This window comes from Panthera tigris, chromosome B3, assembly GCF_018350195.1.
Source record: "Panthera tigris isolate Pti1 chromosome B3, P.tigris_Pti1_mat1.1, whole genome shotgun sequence".
NCBI classification, from domain to species: domain Eukaryota; kingdom Metazoa; phylum Chordata; class Mammalia; order Carnivora; family Felidae; genus Panthera; species Panthera tigris.
Genome location: NC_056665.1, coordinates 59,542,726 through 59,558,263, shown reverse-complemented (window position 1 = coordinate 59,558,263; position 15,538 = coordinate 59,542,726). Strand labels below are relative to the sequence as shown.

Below are 15,538 nucleotides of genomic sequence, written 5' to 3'. Positions count from 1 at the left end.
ATGAGAGGGGAAGCCAGAAAAAAGTCCTTCAGCCAGAGAAATGGGAGTTGGTATAAAAAAACAAAAGACAAACACCTTCCTGGAATGGAAACAATCATCTGGGTTCAAAGTTCACACCTAAACATGGCTTCTCCCAATTCATCCTCCCTAGCCCCACCGACAATTCCACAGACTGAAATGACCCCAACACCCATGACTAAGGTTTCCCACAATAAAACCCTGAGGAACAGACAGACACACCTCCCCAACAACAACAGGTGAGATGCTGGAAGACCATACCTAGGCCACTCTGCTTCATCTCCGTTGGTGGCCGTGCAGATGAAAAGAGCCGGTAGCCACCAGGCCTCGAGGATGAAGTCTCAGAAAGCACCTGGAGAAAAAGGACTCTGTATTACCATTTTGGCACCTCAACCAAGAAGTCTAAAACCCTGGTCCTGAATTCCTGCCCCTATAAAGCCAAGCAATGTCAGAAAGTCTGGAAGAATCAAAAGATTTTTATGGGGGAAGAAGAATGAAAAGGGAATGAAGAATGTACTTCGCAGAGGGAACTGTACAGGGAATCCCATACCAGAAGGCACTTGTATTTCCAAGATGCCTGTCCCCATTGCCCTTCTATCCCAAATCTGAGAAATCATTATTCAACTATTTTCAGTTCTCAGCAGAGCAGTATTCCTTAATCTTATCTATCCCTCCATGGGATTCAGAAAGCCAATCACAATAGCTGAGTAACAATAAGAAATAAAGTCTGGCTACCCTCTCTTCTTTCCATGGGACAACTGTGGTTAGGGCAACCACACTCAGTTTCTTATCTGAACCAGGAGGCCCTCCCCTCCATGTCTGGAGACGTGTAACAGATTTCTAAAAAGGCTACGAGGGCCTAATCACACAAACCCCAACATACACACCCTCCAACCCCCAGATAATGTTCTGAGTCCCTAGGTCCCAAAAGGCAAAGATAGAGGCAGGAAAGGAAGATGAAGTAGGGAGGGACACCTGTGTGCAGGATGCCAGGTGAGTGGTGGACACAGCCCGGGGCTGTAGGCCGATGGCTGGGGAAGGCCGGGGGAGGTCTCCTGACCTCCTGCGGCGCCGTCCCCGCAAGGGGATCAGGTCCAGGTTCCCCGTGCACTGCATGTTCATGACCTGCAATCAGACCGGGTGGAAAGCCGGTCACGGCTCCTTTAACTCCCAGGCTCCCAAAAGCCCCAGTGAGGCAGAGCTAGTTATAGACCTGGAGAGGATCATTACCTAGGGCACAGCTGCTATGAAGGTCACAGATCTATATTCTAAAACTGTCCAAAAATATGAGATGACAAGAGCAGAAGAAGGGATGGGGGAAGGGTTGTAGTCAATAAGGATAAAACTACCAATGCCTATACCTATAGAATAAGGAAAGGAAATATTAATATTAAAAGGCTGTGTGACCAAGGAGTAAAGAGACAATTTTCTTGCAAAACTGAGGAACATATCTTGGGCTACCATCATCCTGGATAAGCCATGGTATAAGTAACACTAGGAACTAAAAGGAAGGAATGTGGTTACAACAGGAAGCTTCCCTATAGTCCTGAAAGAAAAAAGCCAACTCCTCAAGTCTGAGAGATGATACACAGAGGGCTCTGCTTTGCCTATGTCTCTCGACTGCTTAAACCAGAAAAGTGGGGGTTAAGCACAACAGTGCCAGAGAGACTGGCAGACGATGTGAATGGGGAAGACATTCAGATGTGGAAAAGCATTTTATTGATGGAAGATTATACATCATTCTGTCCATTTGATCTAGTCACATGAGTCTGCAGGGTACTAGTATATTATGGATACTAAGTTATACATCAAAGGGAAAATGATGCATACCACACTTAAAGAAGCTCTGAGTAGTCACAACATCAAATCTATCTTAAAATAATCAGGAAGAAAAAATAAGCCCGAAACAGAGTGCAGTTTATCTTTCCAAATTTCTCCAAAATCTGAACTGTAAACCTCTGGCTGAACCTATGTAAGCTAGTTGCAAATTCTTCTGAGTAGTCCCAAAATGAAAGATCAATTCCTTTAAGACAGAGAGCTGGTACAAAGCCAGGTGAACAGATTTGTCTGTCAAAGCAGGACCCAAATCGGACAGTCAGAGTCACTGAGACAGGGATAAATCATGGGGTCAAAAAGAGTGCATTGGGCCCAAGAGGAAAAGACTCTGCAGGAAAAAACCAGGAACAAAAACCCCAGCACAGTTAGCTGGATACAAGGTAATATTTACAACAGTTACTTCCTCTAGGCTAGAGAATTGGAACCAGGCCTAGAGGCAGACACAGGCCCAGGTCCCTAGATCTCCTCATCAGAACAGAGGGTAAGACAGAGAGACCTCCATACTTTATTTCCTTTCTGGAATGAATACCGATAACTCTAAAGGAATGAAATTAGAGTGCTATATAATTGCTCCTGTTTGAGCTATAGTTTTTAACCCAAGGGAACAAAGAGATGGAGACAGCCTGGCCTTTAATATCAATTGTTTTATTATTATAGCTACTGTTTACTGAGCATCTATATGGTGTATATTGCTTGTGTTTCATAGACAAAAAAAAACTTGAGGCTTGGAGAAGTTACCTGTCCAAGGTCACACAGCTTCTAGATATCAGCCTGGGAGTTTAGCCCAGAGTTCATGCTATTTCTACTATATTTCCTTTTAAAGAACAGCCTTTTCAAATTCATCCAAAGGCCTCCTCCTCATTATCATCTCTTAAAATCCTATCTCTCGGCACCTCTCACTGATATCTCCTTAATCTCAGAGGTAGCAACCAACTTAAAGGAGCTTTATTGGGAGACCAGCTATGAAACGGAGATTAAATAAAACATATCCATCAGGGGCAGAAGGACTCTGCTTAAGGTGCCAAGAATCCCCCCAAAGTGATTCAGAGGATTCATGGATATTGTCCTATGAGCAATTCCACCACTTCTTTCTCCCAAGCCCCTCCTATTACCTCCATGGAGCCAGCTTTTCGGTTACGAATGAGGGGTGATCTCCTTGGGAGGCCAGGGCCCTCAGGGGGCTGAGGTGAAGTCTGCAATGCCCGGTCTGGCTCATCCGATGCCTTCCCTGGGCACAGGTTCTCCATGCTGCCTTGGTCTGCTTTCATCTCTTCATTCTACCCAACAACAAGCACAGATTCAAGAGGAGTTAATGGCCTCCAGCCTTCTAATCCTAGACCCCCAACCCTCTTACCTCCCTGTACTGTTTTCAAGTTTTCCACCACTTGGTTCCTAAATCCTCTAATCTAAAACCCCAGCACTCCAACCCACCTCAGAAGAAGCTGGACGGAATCCATAGCCAGTTGGGGCGTTGCCTTCTTCCTCAACACCTTTCACTCCAGGGCTGAAGTGTAGCTCCACATGGAACCGCTCCTCTGATAAGGGATCCTATGGGGCATCAACAGATGAAGGGGCAGTTGGAAAAGCTGAATATGGTGGTGGAAGACCAGGCAGGGACAACAGAGAAGAACTCAAGAGGATATATCCTCCCAGGGATGAGGTTCCAGTATCTTACTCCACTTTGGGGCTGATCTATCGTAAGCTTCCCCTTAACTATAGTCTAGTGTTAAAGGTTCCTCATTACCTCACTTCTACCATTTGTGATCCACCACCCCACACAACTTTCTAGCCTCCAGTTCTACAACTCTTTCCATCCTTCTCTCACAGTAATTCAGTTTTGCTACAGTACATACAGCAGCACAGTTAAAGATACCTTTGTGAAGCCAGATGAAAAACGTATAATAATGTTTGAGTGAAAAAGACTCATTATAACATCATCCCAAATTCTATACCCTCCCTAATGCAGAGCTATGTTGTCTGATAGCTCTCTGGCTCAACACCATCCCAAAACACTTTTTTTGTTCCAGAAGGAATCTCCTGGATGCTCTGTGACATGCTGTCCTTGGGTGTCACACCTAGCTGAATTCTACAAATTATAAGGATATGAAAGTTTCTAAGATGAGAATTAAGGAGAAAGAAAGGGCACCCTCATTACCCACCCCCCCCCCCCATTGGCTAATGCTCCTCACCCGTGTGTTGTCCTCATAAAGCATGATGACAATCTGGGTCATATAGTTGAGCTCTGAAATGGCACTAAGATAAGCCAAAGCTCGCTGCCATTGTGCATCCTGGGTCTCCTACCGAACAAAAGAAGACGAAAGTCAATGACCAAGGACTAGGAAGTCAGGGAAGGGGCAGGGAGACAAAGAGAATACAGAAGGCTTGTAATAAAAAGCAGGAAGAGGAGAGTAAAAGAATGCTTGGAATAAATGTTCATACGTTGAAGGAAGGAGGATCCTTACATCAAGAAGTCCCCCATAACGGAATACACTGAGTAGGGAATGGACATGGCTTTCACTGGTGAAATAGAGACGTGTTCGAACATGGCGACCTGGGGAGAGCACCCCTCGAGAGTACCTAAGATAAGAGCTAAGTCATTCACACTGTCAGATAATCTTCTTCCCACCCTTCCACAAAGTCTTTCCTCCCAACTCAAAGACTGCTTTCCTTTCTATCCCAGGATCCCTTCTATTCTTGGTTCCCCAAGCTGTACCAGCCTGGATTCCCCCCAGGGCTCCCTGATATGCCCCTCCCTCCATCCAGCACCCCTCCCAGCCCTCCCTCACAGGGGATGCAGCTTGTTGACAGACTCATCCTCGTGGGTTCTCTGCAGGTCAAGTAGTATCTTCCGCAACAGTGGAAGACAGAAGCCCACAGCAATTTCCAGTTTCTCCTCCCGACTGATCCCGTATTCCTAGGGGCCACAGGCCAGGAATAAGTACATCAATGAATCTTGTTTCCCTCTTGCCTCATACTCCCAGGCCCAAGATGATGCTTGTCTTCACCTCAGGTCTAGAGTTTCTTTCATATCTACCACATTCCCCCTCTCCAGGTGTCTCCTCAGTTAGCCTCTTGCACTTACTCAGAGCCAGAGTGAACCCTGACAAATATAGCAACTCAACTAATTCTTTCTCTAAGTTTTCTTTCCCTGGTTCCCACACCATCCCTCCTTTCTGCTTTTCTCCCCTTCCTTTCCCAGTGCCCCAGGCTATGAGACACACCTGGGGAATGACCACATCAGCCAGTGCCTTAGAGAGACGTAGTAACTCTGCTGTGCCTTGAAGTCCCAGACTCCCATTGTGCTGCACATCATACTTGACACAGTCATAGATGTCAGGGATCTTACTGATATCATAGCGCCCACTCTTCTGTCGAAAGTCACGCTCTAGCTTGCTCCAACGCTGTAGCATGAGCTCTAGAGTCTCACTATGGTAGAGTTGCAGGTCTGGAAGGAAGACAGACAGTCAGAAAGAACCAAAGATTTTACCTTCAACAAAAGACCCTAAAAAATCTGCAGTAGAATCAGAGAGATGAGGATGCCTTGTTTCAGACACTTAGAAGAGGGCACAGGAGTGCCTGAGTAACCCATCCATACCTGAAACCTTGAAGGGAAGATAGTACTATTCATACCCACCTACAGACTTGGGGTCCTGCATCCTTTCCCGGATCTGATGAGTGAGGTTTTCAATCAGGGCAAATACCTGATCACAGACCTTTACAGGATTCTGGATGATAGCCATGGAGTTGAGGAGGGAAGTGCTTCCAGTGGGAGCGAGCTATGAGCAACAGAGAGATGAAAAGCAAGATAGGCTCTGTGCTGATTGTGCAGAATCCTGTGAGCCTATTACAGAAACTGTCTGCCAGTAAGATCTGTTTACAGGCTCACTCTAATGAGAATTCCTGGGCTACAGGGCAGACCACCAGTTCCAAGATGAGAGGATTGCTCAAACACACAGTCATCTAAGGAGGGTTGAGGGTAAAAGCCTTAGAATCCAGAGGAAATAAAATAAACCTAGGTTCTTTTATTGGGGGGTTCTAAAATATACATGGAAAATACTGAGGAATAAAGATTAAACCAACCCCTCACAATCCCTACACAAGGTTTTCATGAGTGGGTAACAGAGATAACAAAATCTTATTCCTCTAAACAAAATGTTAGCTTGAACCTACAGCAGAGGTCTTGCCTCAGAACTAGATTCCAGCTCAAGCTTTCAGGACAGTGACAGTCAATGAAGAATGGGGAAGTGAAAAGAGGATTATGGGTGGAATACACATATTCAACCTAGGTCCTCACAAGTCCCATTTTTGCTAGCAAAAAGAAGCAAGAGAGAAAGAAAAAGTGCTTTAGCTTTTGAATTTGACACTGATTGGAAAATAAGAGAGCAAGGTCCTGTCCTTATTAAGTCCTGCTCAGAGAAAAATACAAAAAATGCCATTCTCCAGACAATGTTCTCAGCTACTTAGCTCATTGAAGAACCCATCAGAAATGGTTACACCATATTGTGAATAGACTTAACTGAATATACTTAATACACTGAACTATACACTTTAAAATGATTCAAGTGGGGGGCACCTGGCTGGCTCAGTCGGTAGAGCAGTCAACTCTTGATCTTGAGGTTGTGAGTTTGAACCCATGCTGAGTGTACAGATAACTCAAAAAAAAAAAAAATCTTAAAAAAAAGATTCAAGGGGTTCTACAGCTTCTATAAAAATATACTTTCTTTAAAAAACAAATCCATCAGAAATGAGGAGCTATCAGTGGGAGGATAGTACAAAATCACTGTCTGGCATATGATTCCCAGTCAATCAAGGTCTGGATACACAGCAAAAAAAGATGACATTGGGTAATGGCATCCACTGTGATTACTACCGTGAGACAGTACACTATAGTGGTGAACAGTCCGGGCTCTCAGGTTAGACTCTTTAGGTTAATACTAATTAGGTGACCTTGGAAAAGTTGCTTAAATTTTTCTGAGGTTAGGTTTTCTCATTTTTAAAATGGGGGAAAAGTAGTACAAGTCCACAGTTCCTATGGTGGATTGCCTACAATCTACACTGTGTACTGGCCCTGTGACTGCTTAACCAAAATAAAATAAAATAAAACAAAACCAAAAAGCAAAGTTACATTTTACTAATTAAGTCTTGACATATACTTTAAAAGAGCTCGGGGGGTGCCTGGGCAGCTCATTCGGTTGAGCATACGATTCTTGATTTTGGTTCAGGTCATAATCTCAGGGTCATGGGATCAAGCCCCATGTTAGGCTCTGCGCTGAGCCTGGAGTCTGCTTAAGATTCTCTCTCTCTTTTGCTCCTCTCCCCTGCTTGAGTGCACTCTCTTTCTAAATTAAAAAACTGAAAATAAAAAATAAAAGAGCTTGGAAGGAGGCACCTAGATGGCTCAGTCAGTAGAGTGTTTGGCTCTTGACCTCAGGGTTGTGAGTTTGAGCCCCATGTTGGGTGTAGAGGTTACTTAAAAATAAAATATTTTTTAAAAATATAAAAGAGCTTGGAAGCTTCTGCTTTTGGGATGTCCTAAGCTACCATTTAAGAAGTCTGGCTACCATGCTAGAGAAACCACATGGAGAAAACATGTGGAGAGGAGAGGCTCTAAGACTATAGGTAGAGCATAAAGTGGGAGAGAACCCAGCTATCTTAGCAACCCAGTCAAGCCTTCAGATGGTTTCAGCCCCAACACATGGACAACATCTGGGCAGTTTTAGGAGAGACCCCAAGGAAGACCAGGTGAACCTAGAACTATGAGTAAGATAAAATGGATATTGTTTTAAGTTACTCAGTTTTGGGGTAGTTTTTTAAGTAGCAATAAATAACTGAAACATTATTTCATTCAAAATCTTTGGGACTGACTGTTTTAGAACTGAGAATTTTTCAGACTTTAGAGTTAATATAGCACATAGTCATATGTTATATAATACCTCTAGCAGGACTGAGGGCATAACTAAACACATTTATGTTTCTGCAGCACAATGTATGACTATTTACACTAAACAAAATAAATAGGAATTAGTAATAGTCTTTTTTTTTAAAGTTTATTTATTTATTTTGAGAGACAGTGCAAGCAGGGGAAGGACAGAGAGAGAGAGAGAGAGAGAGAAAGAGAGAGAGAGAGAAAGAGAGAGACAGACAGATAGACAAACAGAATCCCAAGCAGAATTTGCACTGTCCATGTGGAGCTGGATGCGGGGCTTGAACCCATAGATTATGACCTGAGCTGAAATCAAGAGTCGGAGGCTAAACTGACTGAGCCACCTAGGAGCCCCAAGAATTAGAAATAGTCTTATCATGTCAGGTTTTGCTACCAAATGAATCTTGGTGCCTGATCTTTTTTATTTTTGAAATTATGAGTAAGAGATTATAGACCCATACTTAACTCAAAGGGTAAAGATTGAATGAGAAAATGTATGGAAAGCAGTGTCTACAATGTAGTAAGTACCATTACTGATCACTATTAGTTAGAATTCTAGGAATCTGGGATGGCGGTACATTGGGCACAAAAATAGGGAGAGCCTGACCTGATCATAATCCTCAGGACCAAAGGGTGCATCCTGTTGCAAAATATGGTGCAGTCGAGCCTTCACCCGGTGCTGGCAGCTGCTCAAGGAATCGCCATCGCTGTCCAGTAGCCCATTCATGTTGGCACTCTTCACCATTTGTACCAAAATGGGTGTTAGCTCCCCTTCTAGAGCCAGAAGGCCCTGGAGGGGAAGCACAAAATCTATTAGTTTTCCTTCCAGTCTACTTCCCCTAAGCCTAAATGGTCTCAGAGATCAAATGAGAGCTGGTGTAGAGGCGAGGAGTACAGGTCAAGGTGCCTACGCCCACTTAATTATTCTCAGCTCATTCTCAGTGGTACAGAATGGGTCAGACACAAGCAGAAACTTCTCTGAGTCAGCACATAAACACGCTGACATTTCCCAACTAGTTCTCCAAACTCTTAGCTGCTCTATCTAATGGAAGCTGGGACTGTGAAAGAACTATAGTGTGCACCTTAGCAAAGGCAGCAGCAGTCATCTGGACACGGCCCTCATCAGAGGCATAGATCTTGAGATCATGGCGGAAAGTGCTATGGAGACGAAGCAGCCCACAACCAGGGAAGCCAGCATAGTCACCTGGGGGAGAAAGGGGAGGACAAAGAATGGACTGCTATACATACCCACATGGAAGAAAGAATGCCCCTTTCCCCCTTTAACTTTCCCATTGCCTCTGTCTCTTCATTCCCCCAATTTATTCTCTAATCATCTCATCCAAGCCCTGTTATTTGCCCCCCAGACACTCACCCTGTCCTCCAGGGTACATGCAGCGAAAAGCTCGTCCCAGCTCCTCAGCTTGAACACGGCCATCAGGAGTCAGTTCTCCACCCCACTTCAGTACCAGCAACAGAGAAGGGGATAGGGCCTCCCGCTGTGGATCTGCAGGAATAAGGGGAAGTGAATAGGTCTAGATCTAAGAAAAATAGCTGGGAGGGGGGGCAGCTGGGTGGCTCAGTCAGTTAAATGTCCAACTTCGGCTCAGGTCATGATCTTAAGATCTATGAGTTCAAGAGCCTTTCCTTTGGGCTGTCTGCTGTCAGCACAGAGCCCGCTTTGGATCCTCTGTCCCCTCTCTCTACCCGCCCCTCTCCCCCCTCAAAAATAAATAAACATTAAAAAAAAAAAAAGAAAAGAAAAAAAAAAAGGAAAGTAGTGGGGACATCTAAATGTCAGGTCTTCTGAGGAGCCCAGAATGGTGATCTGGTGTAGAGGTCATCTAAAGGTTTTGTTTTTTATTATTTATTTCTATATTTTAATTTACAACCAAGTTAGTTAGCATATAGTACAATAATGTTTTCAGGTGTAGAATCCAGTGATTCATCTCCTACGTATAACACTCAGGGCTCATCCCAAGGGTTTTGTTTATTTTTTTTATTTATTTTGAGAGAGAGAGAGAGGCAAGAGCGCAAGTAGGAGAGGTGCAGAGAGAGAGGGAGAGAGAGAATCCCAAGCAGGCTCCACATTGTCAGTGCAGAGCCTGATGTGGGGCTTGAACCCACGAACCGTGAAATCACGACTTGAGCTGAAATCAAGAGTCAGAGCACCCTCAGGTCATCTAAAGGTTTAAGAATAAGAGACTTGAGTGGTAATAGGAAGGGAGTATTATATCTTACCCTGCCCCTCATTAGTAGCTTTTACTCCATGAGGGTAGTAAGTCAACTGCACCTTCCGGTTGATGCCTGAGAAATGACCATACCTGCAGGATAAACTCAGTTTACTTTCTACCCCAGCACCTAGTTCTCACTGTCATTGGCTCCCCTCTCCTATCCCCTTTCTCACATCTCCAGCACAGACTTCAGCTGCTCTAGTTTCCCAGTCTTCTCCTCGATCTCACCACCTGGTTCTTTCTCCAGTTCAGTCAGTAACAGCCTTGTGATGTCCAGCACCTCCTGGAGGAAATAATAGGGTATCCATGAAGGAGACCAAGTCCTGGGCAGTTACCCTTTCATCCTGGTCTCTCACTGAGGCCCCCAATCCCATACCCACCTCGCTCCTCCCAGCCCAACTCACCACCTTACCTGTAGCTGCTCAGGCCGCTTCAGTTTTAATTTCCCTGTCTTGTAGCCACCATGTTTTTCAAACAGACTGAAAAATCTGAAGAAATAAGGAAAAGCTTCAGTATGGGGTGAGACAGTCAAAGCCTTTGGGAACTTCCCCATCCCCATCTCTCTCACAAAAACCTATTTGTCTAAATCAGGACATTCATCCTACCTTGGATGTGTCACCTCCATCTTCATTTTCTGCTTGGGAGTACGATCTCCATGACGGATAATTGCAATGACACAACGGAGTTCCATCCTAAGATATGGAATGTCGTTAGAGCCTTTCCTCCAACCCACCCCATACCACCTCCCATCATTTCATCCTACATGACATGTCAAAGAGCAGAGGAAAAACTGAGATTAAGAATATAGGCAGGGTTAAGGAAATTGCCTAGAAGATACCCAGCCTCCACTAGTCATATGGTATAGGGTCAGAAAGTAACCAGTGGTCTGATTCAGGTGCCTTAAGTAGGTTACTCCAGATTTTATACTTTTGCTCACATAGTGCCAGATGTGGTAGGGACAATGGGAATGTCCTCAGCCTCTGTGGGGATGGACCATGGGATCTGGAACTGTGGAGCAAGCTCCCGCATGATGGTGTTCCTAGAAGGAAAAACATGAAGAAATGTATGAAAATGAATGAACCACAACTACACATATGAATAAAGCTCACAGAAATTAGCAAGTTGTAGAATATATTATATAAACTCTAAAAACATGCCCCCCAAAAAAGCCCCCATAGATGTATTAAAATATTAATAAATGCATGGGAATGACAAACACCAAATTAAGGATTGTGGTTACCTCTGGGTAGAAAGGGAAGGGATGTAATTAGCAAGGAGTATTCTTAATATTTTATTCAAGCCTGAGTGGCTCTGTCAGTTAAGCATCTGACTTCTGCTCAGGTCATGATATCACAATTCATGAGTTCGAGCCTCACATCAGGCTCTCTGCTGTCAGCACAGGGCCCACGTCAAAAAAATTTTTTTTAATGTTTATTTATCTTTGAGAGGCAGAGAGAGACAGAGAACCAGCATGGGAGGAACAGAGAGAGAAGGAGACACAGAATCCGAAGCAGGCTCCAGGCTCTGAGCTGTCAGCACAGAGCCCGACGCGGGGCTCGAACCCACGAACTGCGAGATCATGACCTGAGCTGAAGTCAGTTGCTTAACCGACTGAGCCACCCAGGTGCCCCGGGGCCCACTTCAGATCCTCTGTCCCCCTCTCTTCTTGCCCCTCCCCTGCTTGCACTCTCTCAAAATAAATAAACCTCAAAGAAAGATTTTATATCTAATGTTTAATTAATTTATTTATTTAGAAAGAGACACAGTGTAAGCAGGGGATGGGCAGAGAGAGGGAGACACAGAATCCCAAGCAGGCTCCAGGCTCTGAGCTGTCAGTACAGAGCCTGATGCGGGGTGCAAACTCTAGGAATGAGATCATGACCTGAGCTGAAGTCGGACACTTAACCCACTGAGCTACCCAGGTACCCCAGAAAGATTTTATATATGAAGATTTATGGTGAATACATGAATACTCACTATGTTCATTATTCCTTATACATTTTTATTTTTTTAACTTTTCAAAAATTCATGTATTTATTTTGAGAGAGAGAAAGAACTCACGCATGTGCACGAATGAACAGGGGAGGAGCAGACAGAGGCAGAGAGAGAAAGAAAGAGAGAGAGGGAGCGACAGAGAATCCCAGGCAAGCTCTGTGCTGTGAGTGTGGAGCCCAATGTGGTCCTTGATCTCATAAACCTTGAGATCATGACCTGAGCGAAAATCAAGAACTGGACATTTAACGGACAAAGCCACCCAGGTACCCCTCCTCATACATTTTTAAATATTACATGGTAAATTTACTTTAAAATCAACTTTTAAAACAGTATTACAGTATGATCACATTTAGTACTATAAATAGTTTGTTTATACATGGTAGAAAAAGACATATATGTAAAACTGCTAACAGTTGTAACTGGGGAGTACAGTGTTAGGAAAGCAAGAGGGCTAAGAAGCCCTTTTTTTATTTTCCTTTTTTCATTTTTTAATCCTTTTTATAATATTTAAAATAAGGCAAAAAGCTTTCTCTCTTCTCTAAGCCCATTCTCCCCAGTCCAGACCACTGTGTCCTTACCCCAGGATCTTGGCACAGTCATCATAGTATTTCATCGAATTCTTGACAAAACTGAAGCCATTGACATCACACACAAAGGAGTGACCATTGGCACGAAGAAGGTCAAAACCACAAACTGTTTGCTGCAGTGGAAAGAAGCAAGATGAAAACAAGAGAGCCACTCTTTCTTCCAGACCCCTGCTCCTGTCCCTTTCCCTCACTCCACAGCACCATCCCCCAAGGGCCTTTCACTACCTTAAAAGCTACACAGACTTTCCTGGCCACCAGCTTTTCCATGGCAGTCAGCATGACTGGATATCGAATCTCTTTCCCTTCACTGTCTCGTTCGACCTTCCCATCGAGAGCTGGAGATTTTCTGGCTTCAGCATGGGCATAATCTGGCCCCACTGTATATACCTGCAGGTACATAGCATCACTGAGTATGCCCACCGCTCATCCTGCATATGAGAAGACAACATGAGCACTAGGTCTGTAAACTAGTTTCGGAAACAAAACAAAACAAAACAAAAAAACCCTGAGTATTAAGAACAAGGAGACTGACATTTTCCTTACTGGGCCCCACCAAAGTATCCTTATGAAGGTTTCTCCTTGGGACTCCAGCACCATTTATTACCTAGTCCTCATTAAGAAATAACTTACAATATTATACCATTTTCCATGTTACCCTTGCCCTTGCTCTGACAGTAACAATGTAAATGTCTACTTCTCTCATTCATTATTTTCACCTGAATGTAAAAGCAAATCACATTCACTTTATTTTCTGTGACTTTCTCCATACACTTCCACTTGCTTCCCAAGCACCCCATCCCAACCCAGACATTTATCACTTCTTAAATCCCTGTATCCACCATAACCTTGACATCTGTGCCATCTGTTGGCATAAACTCCTCATAGATGTATGATCCTGTCTTTCGGACGCTGCTCTCAGGAGAGTAAACACTGCTTCGGCTGCCAATCTTCAGGAGGAAAAAGAAGAAAAAGATGTTGCCTTCACGTTGTCCCCAAATTCTCCAGCTCTTGTCCTTCCACCTATCTGACTTTCCCAAATGCTCAAATGTCTCCCATACCTTTCGGAAGAGGCGCTGACTTCCTCCTCCGGCTGAACTGGGGTAGTAGATGTAAACATTATGGTCCTCTGCACTCACTGGCTTCTCCACAAAGGGCTTGGGAAAGACAGCTCCATTTACCTCTACCTGGTCTTCACCTTCTATCAGGTTGCACTCTGAAGTAAAAGTATGTGGTCATTCCCAGGGTTGAGGATTGTAGAATATTTCCAACTCCCATTTCTCTGAGTTTTAATCTTCATAACCCTCAAATTTCTATGACCGTATCTTAGTAATAGATATGGTAATATATGCTATATAAATATGATAATACCTACATAAGAGGTCTAAGTCTCTGTTTAAGGACCCATGGTTCTAACTCTACCCATTGCCCAATAACCAAAGCCTCACTTGGATAAGTAATACATGGAGATGTCCAGAAGATGGACAGCTGGGCTATGTTACAGAAAGCAAGGTGGGGCAGGACTGGACAAAGCGAGGTACTCACCCTCAGGCCGGGCAGGGTCACGATTGAGCACAGCATATCGAGGCAGATCAATACCTTCCTCCTGCAGGATCCGGTACACCTCCCTCCTGTCACCCCCAAATAAATTAGCTGGGGGAGGCGGGGAATGGTGAACAAGGGAAGAGGCTAGGGATTTCATTTGCTCAGGAATTGGGAGATACCAGGGTATAGAACTCGGGAAGGTATGATACAAAAATTAGGCATGTTTGTTTGACTCTGCCCCTCCCAGAGTGGGCTCTCTAAACAGGCATGATCTCAGGACTGCCCACCCCACCAATCAACAGAAAGCTATACCTATCCTGGATGTAATACTGCATAGCCAGGTCATTGATAAGAAAGGGGTTTCGAAGCTTGGAGTAAGCAACAGCTTTGTCCAGAGGAAATCCTGGGATAGAAAAAGGAAATAGATCAAAAAAAGAAAGTGAAAGAGACAGAGTGAGAAAACAGCAAGAAAAATAGAGGTATTAAAGCTAAAGTTGCCACTAAGCTCCTCTACCCATCCAACCCGTAACATCCTTCTGCCCAACTTCCCAAGTCTATAATATCCATCAGGAAAAAGTTAAAAAGATGTTATTTCTAGGGTCCTTCTAGAGACACACAACTCTGTCAGAGACCCTAACAGCTTTAGAACTGTCCTGAGGTTCAAATATGGGCTTTAAACTACCGCCAGCAACTCTTCCACAATACAGGGAAAGGAACCCCCTTTGCACTGTTCACCAGTGTGTCAGGAAGAGCTGATGACCACTGTACTATTCGACAGTAAGAACCTCATTTCCCAGGCCAGCATTCCCAACACCATTCCTCCCACTTTCCTTCACAGACTCCAACCTTTGGAGTGGAAAGAGATGAGGCAGTGGCAAGATGGCCAGTTTTCCACAGGTTCGTTGAGGATCACGTCTTCTCCCAGGATGATAACAGTTAGGTAGTCAAATCTGCAAAGTCGCTCTAGGATTTGGGTCATTGGCTTGGACTTGGATTTCTTGGTCATGGCACAGATGCCAACAATGATCTGAGGTTCAGGAGGCTATAGAGAGGAAGTACTGTCAGGAACTTAGGAGCTTCCCACCTAGACCATCCCTATTTAGGGAACACTGTCTCATTTCCTTAGGGCATAGAGTTTCTTGCCAGGCTTTGGAACTATGGGGCAAATGCTGTCTCCCAACTTAGGTCTAGATTGGGGTGCCTATAGGGATTCCTACTGCCTAAAGAATAGGAGGCTTTCCACAGTAGGAAATGTGTGCTCAGGTAGGAGAGCTAGAGAACCAATAACCAGGACACAACAGGAGGAAGGCATAAAGGCAAGGGATTCAAAGATAGGTAATCTAACCAATCTCTACTGCCTCTCCTCTTAATCAAGATAGGGCCTGTTTATGACAGGGAGTCTACGC

The 15,538-nt window shown here is 44.3% G+C and overlaps 1 protein-coding gene across 19 annotated transcripts in view; it reads right to left on the bottom strand.

The window, feature by feature from the left end:
* Positions 1-15,538, bottom strand: part of PPIP5K1 (diphosphoinositol pentakisphosphate kinase 1) — a 42,833-nt gene that overhangs the window by 22,938 nt on the left and 4,357 nt on the right. For 9 of the 19 annotated variants that reach the window (XM_042989001.1, XM_042988999.1, XM_015537388.2 and 6 more), the window contains 24 exons: positions 14,979-15,174; positions 14,445-14,535; positions 14,133-14,218; positions 13,649-13,803; positions 13,436-13,537; positions 12,816-12,977; positions 12,582-12,703; positions 10,946-11,047; positions 10,614-10,700; positions 10,421-10,496; positions 10,182-10,291; positions 10,016-10,098; positions 9,150-9,281; positions 8,860-8,981; positions 8,385-8,567; positions 5,489-5,630; positions 5,076-5,299; positions 4,641-4,768; positions 4,317-4,431; positions 4,044-4,151; positions 3,286-3,402; positions 2,967-3,131; positions 994-1,143; positions 280-370 (listed from right to left, as the gene is read on the bottom strand). In XM_042989001.1, coding sequence (XP_042844935.1) covers positions 280-370; positions 994-1,143; positions 2,967-3,131; positions 3,286-3,402; positions 4,044-4,151; positions 4,317-4,431; positions 4,641-4,768; positions 5,076-5,299; positions 5,489-5,630; positions 8,385-8,567; positions 8,860-8,981; positions 9,150-9,281; positions 10,016-10,098; positions 10,182-10,291; positions 10,421-10,496; positions 10,614-10,700; positions 10,946-11,047; positions 12,582-12,703; positions 12,816-12,977; positions 13,436-13,537; positions 13,649-13,803; positions 14,133-14,218; positions 14,445-14,535; positions 14,979-15,174 — 3,049 coding nt within the window. Of the gene's footprint in view, positions 1-279; positions 371-993; positions 1,144-2,966; positions 3,132-3,285; positions 3,403-4,043; positions 4,152-4,316; positions 4,432-4,640; positions 4,769-5,075; positions 5,300-5,488; positions 5,631-8,384; positions 8,568-8,859; positions 8,982-9,149; positions 9,282-10,015; positions 10,099-10,181; positions 10,292-10,420; positions 10,497-10,613; positions 10,701-10,945; positions 11,048-12,581; positions 12,704-12,815; positions 13,019-13,435; positions 13,538-13,648; positions 13,804-14,132; positions 14,219-14,444; positions 14,536-14,978; positions 15,175-15,538 lie in introns of those variants that run through there. The other 10 variants (XM_015537387.2, XM_007081740.3, XM_015537392.2 and 7 more) reach the window with 5 other exon arrangements.